General features: G+C 45.4%; 1 protein-coding gene across 2 annotated transcripts in view; it reads left to right on the top strand.

The window, feature by feature from the left end:
* Positions 1 to 32: 32 nt before the first annotated feature.
* CCDC85C (coiled-coil domain containing 85C) overlaps positions 33 to 12166 on the top strand; it is a 113787-nt gene continuing 101653 nt past the window's right edge. The window contains exons 1-2 of one of the 2 annotated variants that reach the window (XM_026850105.1): positions 33 to 968; positions 1330 to 1352. In XM_026850105.1, coding sequence (XP_026705906.1) covers positions 254 to 968; positions 1330 to 1337 — 723 coding nt within the window. In that variant the 5' untranslated portion in view covers positions 33 to 253 and the 3' untranslated portion in view covers positions 1338 to 1352. Of the gene's footprint in view, positions 969 to 1329; positions 1353 to 12166 lie in introns of those variants that run through there. The other variant, XM_026850104.1, reaches the window with a different exon arrangement.

A 12166-nucleotide genomic window follows, 5' to 3' on the forward strand; every position in this document is an offset into this window, starting at 1 on the left:
TATTATTATTATTATTATTATTATTATTATTATTATTATTATTATTATTATTATGATGGGGTCTGTGGGGGAGCAGATCTTGCAGTCCGGCGTTGCTCTTTTGCCTTGTCCAACGCTCTGCGGAGAACTATAATATTTCTTCCCCGAGATGCTGCAGTGAATTTTAGTCCCAGGAAATCAAGCGAACAAAATAATCCGAAGAATAACCCGAACCATTTGTTACCGTGTGAGAGCACACGCTGCCTAGGCACAGATGATGGCAAAAAATTCCCTGGAAGGGTCTAAAGAAGACCTGAGCAAAATTTCGGAAGAGGAGATGCTGAGGTGGAGCAAGGAAGAGCTGGTGAAAAGACTGAGGAAAGTGGAGAATGAAAAGATGAACTTAATGGTGGAACACGGCAACTTGATGAAGGACGTGAACCGGCGGCTGCAGCTCCACCTGCACGAGATCCGCGGGCTGAAGGAGGTGAACCAGAAGTTGCAGGACGACAACCAGGAGCTGAGGGAGCTCTGCTGCTTCTTGGACGACGACCGGCAGAAAGGCAAGAAGCTGTCGAGGGAATGGCAGCGCTTCGGGAGGCACACGGCCAGCGTGATGTGGAAGGAGGTGGGCATGTACCAGCAGAAGCTGAAGGACCTGGAGGCGAGGCAGGAGACCCTCCTGCGGGAGAACGTGGAGCTGAAGGAGATGGTGCTCATGCTGGACGAGGAGCGGAGCGGGGCCGGCTCGCGGAGCTCCATCGACAGCCAGGCCAGCCTGACCAACCTCAACGGCGGCTCGGCCACCCGGGACGTGGGGGACGGCAGCAGCACCTCCAGCACGGGCAGCGCGGGCAGCCCCGACCACCACCACCACCACCACCTCCACCACCACAAGGCCGGCGACAGCAAGGCCGGGGCCATGCGGAGGTCTATGGATGACCTGTCCGCGCCCCTCCACCACCGGAGCATCCCCAACGGCCTCAACGGTGAGCCCATCCCCCCGGACCCCGGGGCTGTGGTTTTGGGGTGCCAGGAGAGGGGAGGCCTTGCCGTCCCCACCCCTGCCCATCCCTGGGCCCCTCTTTGGGCGAGCAGGGCCGGGGAGGGGCACCTGTGCGCGGAGGGGGGGGTGTGCTCCTTGATTGTGTTGTCGATGTCTGGGGCTGCGGCTTGGAGCCTTTTTTATCTGGAGGGTTGGTGGTTTGTGTTGGTTGGTTGGTTTGGGGTGTTTCTGACAAAAACGAGCCCGAGTTTTCAGGGTTAAGTAAACACTGATTTCTCTCTCTCTTCCTCCGCTCTCTCCCCCTTTAAATATTTTGGTTTACGTTTGGCTTGTTTGTTTGCTAGTTTGCTAAGACTGATAAAGAGCCTGGATGAGATTTTGGAGGCATGTGATGAAAGTGCAGGTCTGCCCCACAGAGCATTGCCTGTAAGCTCCGTGGGCTCTCGGGCAGGCTGGCAGTTTTGGAGAGGTGCAACTCAGCTTGTGCCGATTCCCCCGTTCCGCTTCAGAAACAGGAGGTTTGTTTGTAGAGAAGAGATTGCTCTCGAAGGGACGCTGTACTCACAATTTTGTTCAGCCTAGTCATTAAAGTTAGAAACAAGCTCCACTGTGAAATCGTGCCAAGCCTCCTCTGACAGTCGGTATTCAAGCAAAGTTTCTCCTGTTGTCTAATAGTGATCAGGCATTAAAATAATTATATTGGAATGTCTTTAAAATGGAGATTTTTTTTGTCTTTTGAAACCAAGAAGACCAAATGCTTGACTTCTAGAAGGAGTAGTTCGGCCAAGAGGGTTCAATAGCAATCAAAGCAGGCACCAATCTAATTAATTGTTGTATGTAAGACTCCTTTTAATGCTCTTAATCCTCTTTTCCAACCAAAGACTATTTTCTCGTTGGGGTACCCCTTCCCCTCTTCCAAGCACAGAGGTGGGGCTGGAGCCCAAGAACTTGGCTCCAACTGGTGTCAGCAGTGGTTTTGTTTACCAGATAACCGTGCCTTCAGCTCCCAGAGCTTTTAGTGGTTGTGTGGGGACCAGAGTGTTGGTCCTTTTTCTGGTGAGTTCTGACAAGTGCTTATGCCCCAAGAGATAGAGAGCACGCAGCACTGATCAACCCAGTTCTCAAGTTCTGAATTTGCCATGTGGGGTCCTGCAGCTGTGTCTCTCCACTCACAGCTGGAGATGTTCTGGCTATCTCACCCAGTATGCAGGGATTGCTGGTTTAAAGGGTGATCTAGTCACCAGATGTACAGCCAGCATCTTTACATGTTTGTTGTTCTCTCTCAACATCCATTCCCTCACCCCCACCCCCCCGTGAGAGTATCTGGTTTTTAAATCTGCAGATAGCTTCTGCTCCTGATGTGACTTGACTTTATTTTCATTAAAGCATTGATTACTCTGCACAGAGGCCTGGAGAGCCCTGGGCAGATACTGAATGTGCCGTTACTGTTTTGGGACAGAAGGGCGTTGCAGTTCTGGTTTGTGAACCTTAGACCACATCCCTTTTAGTTATCGACAGCTGAGTAGGACAAAGCCAGTTAAATTAATTCCTGTTAACCCAGGGCTCTTGAGCATATGGGACACGAGCGTGGCGTCAGAGCTGTCCCTTAAACCCGGTGTGAGGCACTGTGGAATTCTTTGCGTGGGATTCAAGTCATTCCTGTCTGCATGAAGAGGAATATCGCTGCTGGCAGAGCTCAGTCCTCATTGCCATCCTCAAACGCTGTGTGTGGGACGGTGCCCAGCAGCATCATTCGGAGGAGACTCAGTGTTGAGTCTCATGTCCCACCCTGTGTAGGGGGGTGGTAGAGCATCCGCACATGTATATGTTTCCATGTGTGCCTCTGCACCCTTTCCCCTGCTCCTCTATAGAAAGGGGGAGTATGGGCTCAAGCCTTTCAGATGTGACCTCAGGTTTTAGTGACTTCTGGTTTTGGAGTGTCTGTGGAAGATGATCTGTGGGAAGAACTGAAGCTGCAAACCTTCCTTTCTGAGGGTGGGACAGATGTGATCAACACTTTTAAAGCTAATAATCCTTGTAAAGAGGCAAACAAGTCTGATCTCTCCGCTTAGGTAGTGAAGCTGTAGAATGACTTGAATAGTTGTCATTCTCAGATAGCATCGGTATTCAGCAAGGCCATTTCCCAGACTCTGCCTTTGGAAATGCCTCTCAATACATATGCAAATGAAAGCTTATCAGGCCCCTTTTCTGACTGACAGCATGAAGTCTGGGAGGGGACTTGCCTGGGACCGAGCGGCAGTTCTGCTAAGCCTGTGACAATGTGGAAGATCCCGGCAGGTGAACGTGAAAACAAACCCAAGAGTCGAGCGGGTAGTGGGGCTGTCACGGAGCAGCCTTCCATGTCTCCTGGTGCCGGAGAAGAAATACCCGATACCTGACTTCCGTGCGTGCAGCTTAGATCTCAGGCTTTTTACACTCCTTTTCCTGATGATTTTTTTTCCACCTGGGATAAATGGAAGGGAGGAAGAGGAGAAAGTGTGGCCTTTCATTTTTAGGTTGCCAACTTCAGTCTGGTTTGCTGTTGTCTCATGTCTTTAAAACACTGGATAACTAGCCGGTGAATAAAACAGAAGCTGCCCAACTGGTTGAACTACTACGACAGTGAACAGCCCTTGTATACCTCCCTTACAGGGGTGGTGGGGGACCTTAAATGTATACAGGGCAGAATTTAGCATCTGTGGTGAGAACACAGCAGAAGCCTTGGACAACTGGTGGAGGCAAGGCATGGTGAGCTGTTTGCTGGAACACTTTTGCATATGGAAAAGCTGGAAAGTCCTGCAATGTGCTCACCCTACTAGTGGTATCAGTGTGGCTTTGTGTGGTGCTTCGCTTTTCTAGGTATTAAGCAGGACTGCTTCACTTGTTTAGTGCTTTTCTAAAGGAGTGAGTATGGTGGCTGTTAAGTCCTCCGAGGGAGGTAGCTTTTTAATGAAATCTTAGTGAGCAAATGTGGATTACATAGTTCTCATTTTCTCTTCATCAATCCTTTGAAAGTGACTTGATAAACCAGGGCTTGATTTATTGGCGCCAGTGACCCACCCCAATGTGAGATGATGAACGTGAATTCACTATAAATGGTATGAGTTTAAAAACCAAAAAAACCAAACCAACCTGCGATCCACCTTCCCTTCACTTTTCTGAAGTCTGTTTACTTTTATAAACCATTTTTTTGGAAGCTAATACCTGGAACCTGATGGTTAATATCTGCTCATGGAAGATAAGGTAATAAGTATAACTGATGGCGTGAAAACAGCTAATATTAGATCACACATGTAATCTAGCTCAGCTTTGGATATTCTGCTGAGAGCCGAGAGGAAGTCTGCTCATTCTGAAAGTAAATGGTGTTTCCTTTCTCCATGTGCGAGCTGGGACCTGGGCTGTGGGACAGGGGCATCTCCAAGCTGCATGATGGGAACTGGCCAGTTTTATCCGTGTGGGTGGTATGCCTCAGATCCCACAAATCTACCCACAGATACAGGACAGAAATCGAGGCACAGTTGCTGTGTTGTGCTTGTGAGTGCTTTGGCTTTCCTTTGCATGCATGGCAGAAGTCTCTGTGTACATATGTAGTCTTGCTGCCCGTCCAGCTTTAGGCAGCCCCAGAATAAAGTTTCTGGAAAAAAATGAATTTAAAAAAAAAAGACAGCCACATTGGGTGATATTGACATGATCTGGGGGAAGGAAAAAACCTTCAGGTCCCACAGGGTATGTCCCTGGACTGTAAGGTATGTGGGAACATTGGGAGGAGTGACTCGAAGCTCCCTGAGGCCAGCGCAACAGCTTCCACTGCTTTTAAAGCCTTATCTAGATCTGACTGGGACAACTGTTTGTCCATCTGCAAGCCTGGAGGCATACAAACTCACTAGCTGGTGATGTGCCTGGGACAAAATCCTGTGCATGCAGGCAGAGCTTTTGGGCTTTAATTTTTTTTTCCCCCTGTCAACTGAATGTTGTTTCTAGAACTTCACCTTCCACTGAAGCTGTTTGCTCTGGGTTCCCAAAATGGGCATCTGCTTTATTCCAGTTAGGTAAAATGTTAATGCATTTCTTTATCAGTGTGAACAGTTGTTTTGGTTTTTTGTTAATTATTAAAAGCATCGATGCTTAAAAAGAAATCAGAGAGGCCCAGAAGAAAGCTGTGGATATGCCAGATAGCCTGTAGTAGCAGAGATGTTAATGTATGGCCTCTTGCTATTGTCTGCTCCAAGGGAAGAAGAATGGTCTCTCCGGGTGAGGGGGTGGGAAGATCTCTGCTTCTATTGATTCCCACTTGTAAATGTCCACATATTTACCCAGAGGGTAGGATATATTACAGTTAAAATGGTGGCAAAGAGAAATGACTGTTCCCTGTGGATTGGTATTGATCAGACATGCAGCTACCCTGTACTTATTTCTCCTCTTCTTCACACACTCTTTAGTCCTTTGTTTTTATTAGCATATTTATAATCAATATACATATTATTTACTATGACATATTAATAAGGCCTTTGAGGTGGGAAGATGCAGGGGCAGAAGCAAAGGGTAAGGTTCATCCCATTTAATTTATCTCCAGTGTAGACTTTAACATCTGCATCCCTTTGGGCTTCCTTTATTGGCCCTGTGGAGAAAGGCAGTTTGGTGTCATGATTTATGTCTACTATGTCTGCTTTAGAGGGAGTTGTAAGCTAATCACGCTCTTTCTCTCTGCTGATGGGAAGGCAGCCTGGATGGTTAGTTCATAGGCAGCCATCTAAAGTCAGGCGAGATCAGACCTGCTTGAGGTGTTGTGGTGACCACTGTCCACTCTTGCAGTGTAGCTGTGCTAGCACTGGTGAAAGAGAGGAAATCCCCTTTCTCAGTAGCAGTCACATGTCACCCACACCGCCTGGGCACAGCAGCCTGGCTCAGAGAAAGCCCTGTTCTCTGCAACGGAGATCTCAGGGCTCAGTGGACCCTGCCATGCTTAAGCAAAGGTTTGGCTACTGGATCAGTTAATATCTTTCTTATATCAAGATCATCCTCTGAACGCTAGTTTAATTTTTCTCTTTTTGATATGTGGTATTTAACCTGTTGATATTTTTGGTGCTGTAGGTTGCTACATACAGGTTCTTTGTGATTCAGCCAGGAAACCTGCTTTGGGTTGGAACACTAGATGTACGACCTCTGTAGAAGCGCCTCTTTCCATCTCTTCTGTAAGTTCAATGAATTCTGCTAATAGACTTACCAATGCTGAAGTCTCAGGCACTAACGGTGCAGCTTCAGTTTCTTGTAGCCAGTAGTCATTGGCCAGTTGTCCAAGGGGCTTCAGTGGAGTTGCTCCACTTGAGGCACCTTTGTTGCCCGCTCCTGCCTTCTTGCTGGGGCACTGCTTGTGTGCCAGCCTGCTAGGCTCCCGAACATCCAGGTAGCAGATGTCCCTGAAAACAAGGCTCAAGCAACTTAAACTAGGTACTAAAATTGGACCATATCTGGAAATATATTCTCCATAGTAGTGCACCGAAATTTGTTTTTCTCTTTCAGTTTTCTATAGAGATATCTTACTCTCAGCTGTCCTGTTGAAGGAAAAAAATTTGTATTGATTAAAAGGCAATTTTCTATGGGCCTTTGATGGAATTACCCACTTACACTTGTCAAAAGCAATCAAAATAAGGGGAATAAACTGTGTTGGTTACATGTAAATGATTTGGTCCTCTGGAGGCATTTCATCAAATAAAGCTGAGGATCGAATTAAATAGTGATCTAATTAAGTGGCAGACATGGGAACCCAAAATGCAGCCTTGGCAGGTGTTAAACTCTGTGTATGTGTGGAGATGAGGGGCATGAATGAACACTTAACAGAAACGTTGTTTCTGAAAGCTTGAGGGTTAACGTTTTTGTGGGGACAAGGCTGACCACATCCATGCAACCTGGGTGATACTGGAGGCCCACCCTGGGAGGCACTGGGCTTGTTATCTGCCCCAGCATGGCTGTGGCCTTGCTTGCATCTCACGCAGACATATCCATGCCAGGTTCTGCTGCATCCTTTTGTATTGGGACTGCCCTTTGGGGATGCTCTGGGAGTACAAGGATGGACAATGGCTGATCTCACTGGTAGGAAGTGGAGGTGAGGTGCTTAAACTGGTAAAAATGTCTGGTATGCATCCAAAGGTGTGGAGTGGGGCAAATCAAAAAATTTATAAGCCCATACACTTAAAATGCTTGGCCCCAGGAAGGCTGAAGTCCTTTCCATGCTCACAATCAGGCCTTAATTCATCCCATTGCAAAACACATAGCGTTGTTCTCATGGAAGAGGGCAAGTTTGGGGCCTGCACGTCCAGTTTTCCTGCAAATTAGTAGCGACTGGCTGGGTTTGCTTCTGCATTCTGTATTTTTAACCTGACTTTTTGTCTGCCAGCCAGAATTCATCCTGCCCTGTCGCCAAATGTCATCATCCCCTTGTGGTTAACTTGCTGCAATTCATGAAACACTTGGCTGCCATAAATAGTTACGTGCAGAGGTTCTTCCGCAAGCGGAGCGGGCAAAAATTCACAGGCAGCGCTGCTAGGCACTCGCACACTAACATGTCCACCAAGAGAAAGTTGACCCACTTCTGCAAATAGATAACTCCTGGCAGAAAAAGTAACACTGTCTCAGAGAATCTGTCTTTCCCTTGCCTACTGAATTGTGAAGCAAAAAAAGAGCCAGCTCCATCTTCTGAATTAACAGCAATGTGAGCATAGTACTCCCCTTTGAAACGAGAGTGTGTAAATCAGCCCTTGATCTGAGGAGGGCTTAAAATGGCCACAATTGATTTGTGGGGTTTTTTTTCTTTTTTTTTTTTTTTTTCCCCCCAAAATAACAAGTGCTTTTGTTTGTGAATGAGGTGTGTGGAGTTCAGGTCTCAGCTGCTCTTAGGCATTAGGAAACATTTATCACCATGGCAATTGAAGGCTGCTGTACAGGTTATTTTGAACACTTTTCTCGTGATTCATGTCTAGGCTAAGACCATTTATGCCAGGTTACTTCGGACCCCGTGCATTCAGGCATATGTATACTCTTCTCTCCCTTAATTTGCTTCTTGCCTTAGTATTTCCCCCTCTCTGGAAGCTCATTGCTTGTCCTGACTTCTTACCTCTCTGGGCAGTGGCGGTGCCAAATGTTCACCTTGCTCAGGAACTCTCCTCCTGCAAAGGGTCTTTGTGAACGATGGTCCTTGTGAAGTAGATTACAGGTTATTTATCACTTAGATTTAAGGCTGGGACACTCCAAAGCACTGTGTTAAGTGCTGTCAGTATTGTGGCCATGTCACCTGGCTTAGCAAGTGGCTGTAGATCCTCCACTTCAGGGATCTTGTGGTGAGATTGAAGTATTTTATCTTATCGTCTGCATGGGCTTCTACAGGCTCACAGGACAGGATCTCTCCTGTTTGCCTGGGGTGGGTGTAGTGGGAGAGGGCTGTGGTGTCTGTAGCGGAGGGAGCACTGACAGCAAGTGCTGGGCTAATTGCATCAGGGCTTTGGCCAGCTGTAAGCTGCAGTCACAGGAGTGACACGCTAGCTGTCTTATGTGGTTGTGTCAACCCTAACTTGCTGGCAGAATTAGTTCAATCAAAGCTGGAGTGTTCTGAAAAGCCCTTCAGATGTTGCTTCGTCCCTCAGCTCTGTGCAGTGATGCTTGGGACTGGAGGCTGCTGCCTTTCCCCCATTTCATCCCCAAACCACTCTGCTGCTGGGGTTTCATTTGCATGCCAGGGAGTCAACGGCATCTGAATGTTTGTGGAAGATGGAGTATGTAATGTGTAGAGCGAATGTATGGAGCAGGGCTCGGGCTGGGACACAAGAGGAGATACTTTGCTGCTGGCTCAGTCTCCAGGGCAGTAGGATGCTTCAGGGTTGCCTGTGCCTGGGGGCTTGGCAGCTGTGTCTGACCTGCTCTTGCCTTTCTGGGACAATGCAACGGGGTGACATGGTACTGAGAACACTGCTTGAGTGTGGTGGGGAGGGCTGTGGAGTGGGCACTGCTCTGCCCTCCTGCAGCAGAAGACCTGTGGAGAAAAAAGGAGCGGGCAAAAGGACCACTCGTAGTAGAGCAGCAAAACCAAACCATTATTCAGAAAAGAAGAAAAAGTAAGCCTTACAGCATTTCCAGTCCCCAAAGCTTAATATTTCTATGGAAACCAATGCAGCAGGAGTCTTGCTGTCAGTCTCTGATATAGTGGGGTTGACTAGATTTTAAAAATGTTTGTCCTTCCCCACATCTTCCATCCTGGATCATCTGAAGACAGGTTGCTGAGTATCACAAATAAAAGGTTAAAACCTGCATTCCTGGTTTTCGACTCTTCATTAAGTGCTAAGCAGTCTCTGGAGGGTTGGCATCCATTTTTCATCTGCAGGTTTTTACTTGCTAAGGTACGTTTCATTCACTCTATGACACTTCCTGATAATGCTTTGTCCTATAAATGCCACTCCTGTGACACTGTGCTCCTTGAAGGATAGCTGTGACTTTGTATCAGGCTGTGGACAGTTAAGTGGTGTGGTACATCTCAGTGCCCAGTGAAGTTACTATGAGCATGCTATTCAACTTGGAGTTAAGACTTTGATTCTCTACACTTGCTTTAGTCTTTTGTTCAGAGGAGATCCATAATATCTTTAATCTCCAACAATGGACATAATCTGGCCAATTTAGGTTATAGTCTGCTTGATTTTTGTGTAGCCAGAGGACTACCCCTGGTTATATACACACAGCTATTTACTGTTGTCATGATGATGTTTTCACTGGTTTCCCCCCATCTTTGATTTTAGTAGGATCTACTAGAAAGGCTCCAGGACAACCTACATAGAAGTCCACTGTTCTATGGCAGACTAGCATTGTCAGTTGCTAGCAAAGCATCAGTAATAAAAATTAACTCATTTTGGTTGTTACTGAATCTTTCAGTTCCTAACAAAGGTGTTAAGAAAATCTTATTTTTATGTACAATCTTAAAGCACTTTTGTGTTGTACAGTATTGTTTTGTCTTCCTGGTTTCCTTTTCTTATATCCCTTACTGGGGTTTGCAGTCTCATATTTATATATTTCCCAGCAGCTGAATATAACTTTGATCTATGCTTTGTATCTGCGAAGCTTTTAATCCCTTTTCAGTGAGTTAAAAGCCTGTTTGCTGTTGAATGTGATATGTAGTTATAGGTTATATGATCTTCACGAGTGGCTCATGCATTGCACAAAGATGGCATATTGTGAAAAGCTCAGATAAAATGTCCCCTTGTTAGTTTTCCTGATTGCAACTCAAACCCAGCATGGGAGTGAGTCAATCGTTTGCTTCTGTGCAGACTGCTGATATACCTGTCCTTTGCTGTTATGTATACCTATACACTTACTTGCTTTATTTCAATTATTCATTCATTTCTTTGTGATGTTTATTTGTGAGGCTGCAAACCAGTTGAGAATTTCAGACAGTGCAGCAGGTTTTCTGTCTTCCAATTCTGCTACCATTTGTGGTGTTTTCCTTTTTCATCCTCTTAACTGCTCTTTACATCTCTTAAAAGATGGGGATCAGTTTTTAAAGCCTGCACGTTTATTCCTCTTCTCATGTCTTGAAACATGATAATGTATGCCTTGTTTGTGGAGATCTTTTCTGGAGATGCTGCAGGTTCCACCTCAGGAAAAATAATGATTTCTGCAGCTCTCGTCCTCCAGGCCATGTTGATGTAGGTGTGTGTATGACTGTATTCAACCGTCTTCTGAAAGTTGTTCTTTTTGAGGTTTTGGTGTAGCTATTTACTTTTTTGGGTTCTGAGCAGTTTGTCTTCTGACCTCTTGTAAAAATAGGTCCTCTTTTAAGAGGTCAGTTAAGACTGTCTTGTTTCAGGTGTAAGCTTTAAAATAACAAAAAAAATTATGGATGGTTTTGCAATTTAAAGCACTGGATTGGGATGCAGATTTGGTGTCCTTTCTCACTGTGACATACCTTTCTCATGTACTTAGGTAAATGATGTGGTCTGTGATTCTTTTTATAGAATTAGGATAATATGTTTCCTTTGTCTTCTCCAAGTTTCTTGTGGTTCACTGGGTCATTTATAACATGCTTGTACAGTGCTCAACAGAATTAGACCCTTACCTCAGATGGGGCCTCTAACCATTGCTATGATACCAGTGATAACAAACAACACAGGTTTTGAGTTATAATGAGCTAGCAAGGAAAGAGCAGCCTTTATAGTAACTCCAGACATTTGTAATTCCCAGTTTTGGAGTTGCTTCAAATCCTGTTTCAACTTTACTGGGATAAAAGCATTTTACATGTTGGAGTGCTTCTTTCTGCAATGTATATACATCTTGGGACTGCTGGATGATTAAGTATGGACAGTCTCCAGCCAACTGTGAAAAATATAAATTTGTCAAATAATAATTCTCCCAAATGAGAAGACAAGGAACAAAATAAGATTAAGAGCAGTGTTTGCCTCTTCATGGCCAGAGACAAGTGCAGAAAGATGCTGCTACTGTCACAGCAACAGGTACCTCGGTATCTTTCAGAGAGTGGAGACAGCATTTGTTATTTCATCTCAACTGATCTTCATTGCCCAGTTGAGTATCATATTATATGTGTGTATTTATATCTGACAGCCTAGTGCAGTTTTGGCTGAGGTGAAGAATCACAACTGTGAAGCAGACGGGTCCTTGTTGTCACGTTGCCCCCCATGTCACTGCGAAGCAGCGGTGTCTTTGTTGTAATTGCTGAAGACACCTTTCCTCTTTCCAATTAAATTCTTACCTGATCCCTCGATTGCTCTATTTCTGACAGTGATAATTTGGTAACTCCTAACAAGCCCTGACTGAAAAGTCATCAAAGTCAGTTTTGGGTGTAAACCCAATGTTTCTTAACCACCTTGGGTTTTTATTCTCATTTGCGTAGTGAAATTTCTAGGGAGGATGTATTTGTCAGCATATCACCGAATCGTTAGGAGGGTGACAAGACCGAAGTAACTCTTCCTAGGCAATTATGTATGAAAGATTGTCAGTATGAGTAGTATGGGAAGTTAAAAGCCTTAATTTTCATTTGGAATTGAAACCCTAATGACTTTTCACTCCCACAGCTCATAAAGACCTTGTTTCAGCTTCAAGTTGACCAAGAAAAAGGGGAGGGGGGAGGATTTTTTATTGCAGACTTTTTTTGTGAAGGATTTTTATGAAAAAGCAGATTTATGAGTC

Source organism: Athene cunicularia, assembly GCF_003259725.1.
Source record: "Athene cunicularia isolate RWA chromosome 5 unlocalized genomic scaffold, athCun1 chr5_part1, whole genome shotgun sequence".
Classification (NCBI taxonomy): Eukaryota; Metazoa; Chordata; class Aves; order Strigiformes; family Strigidae; genus Athene; species Athene cunicularia.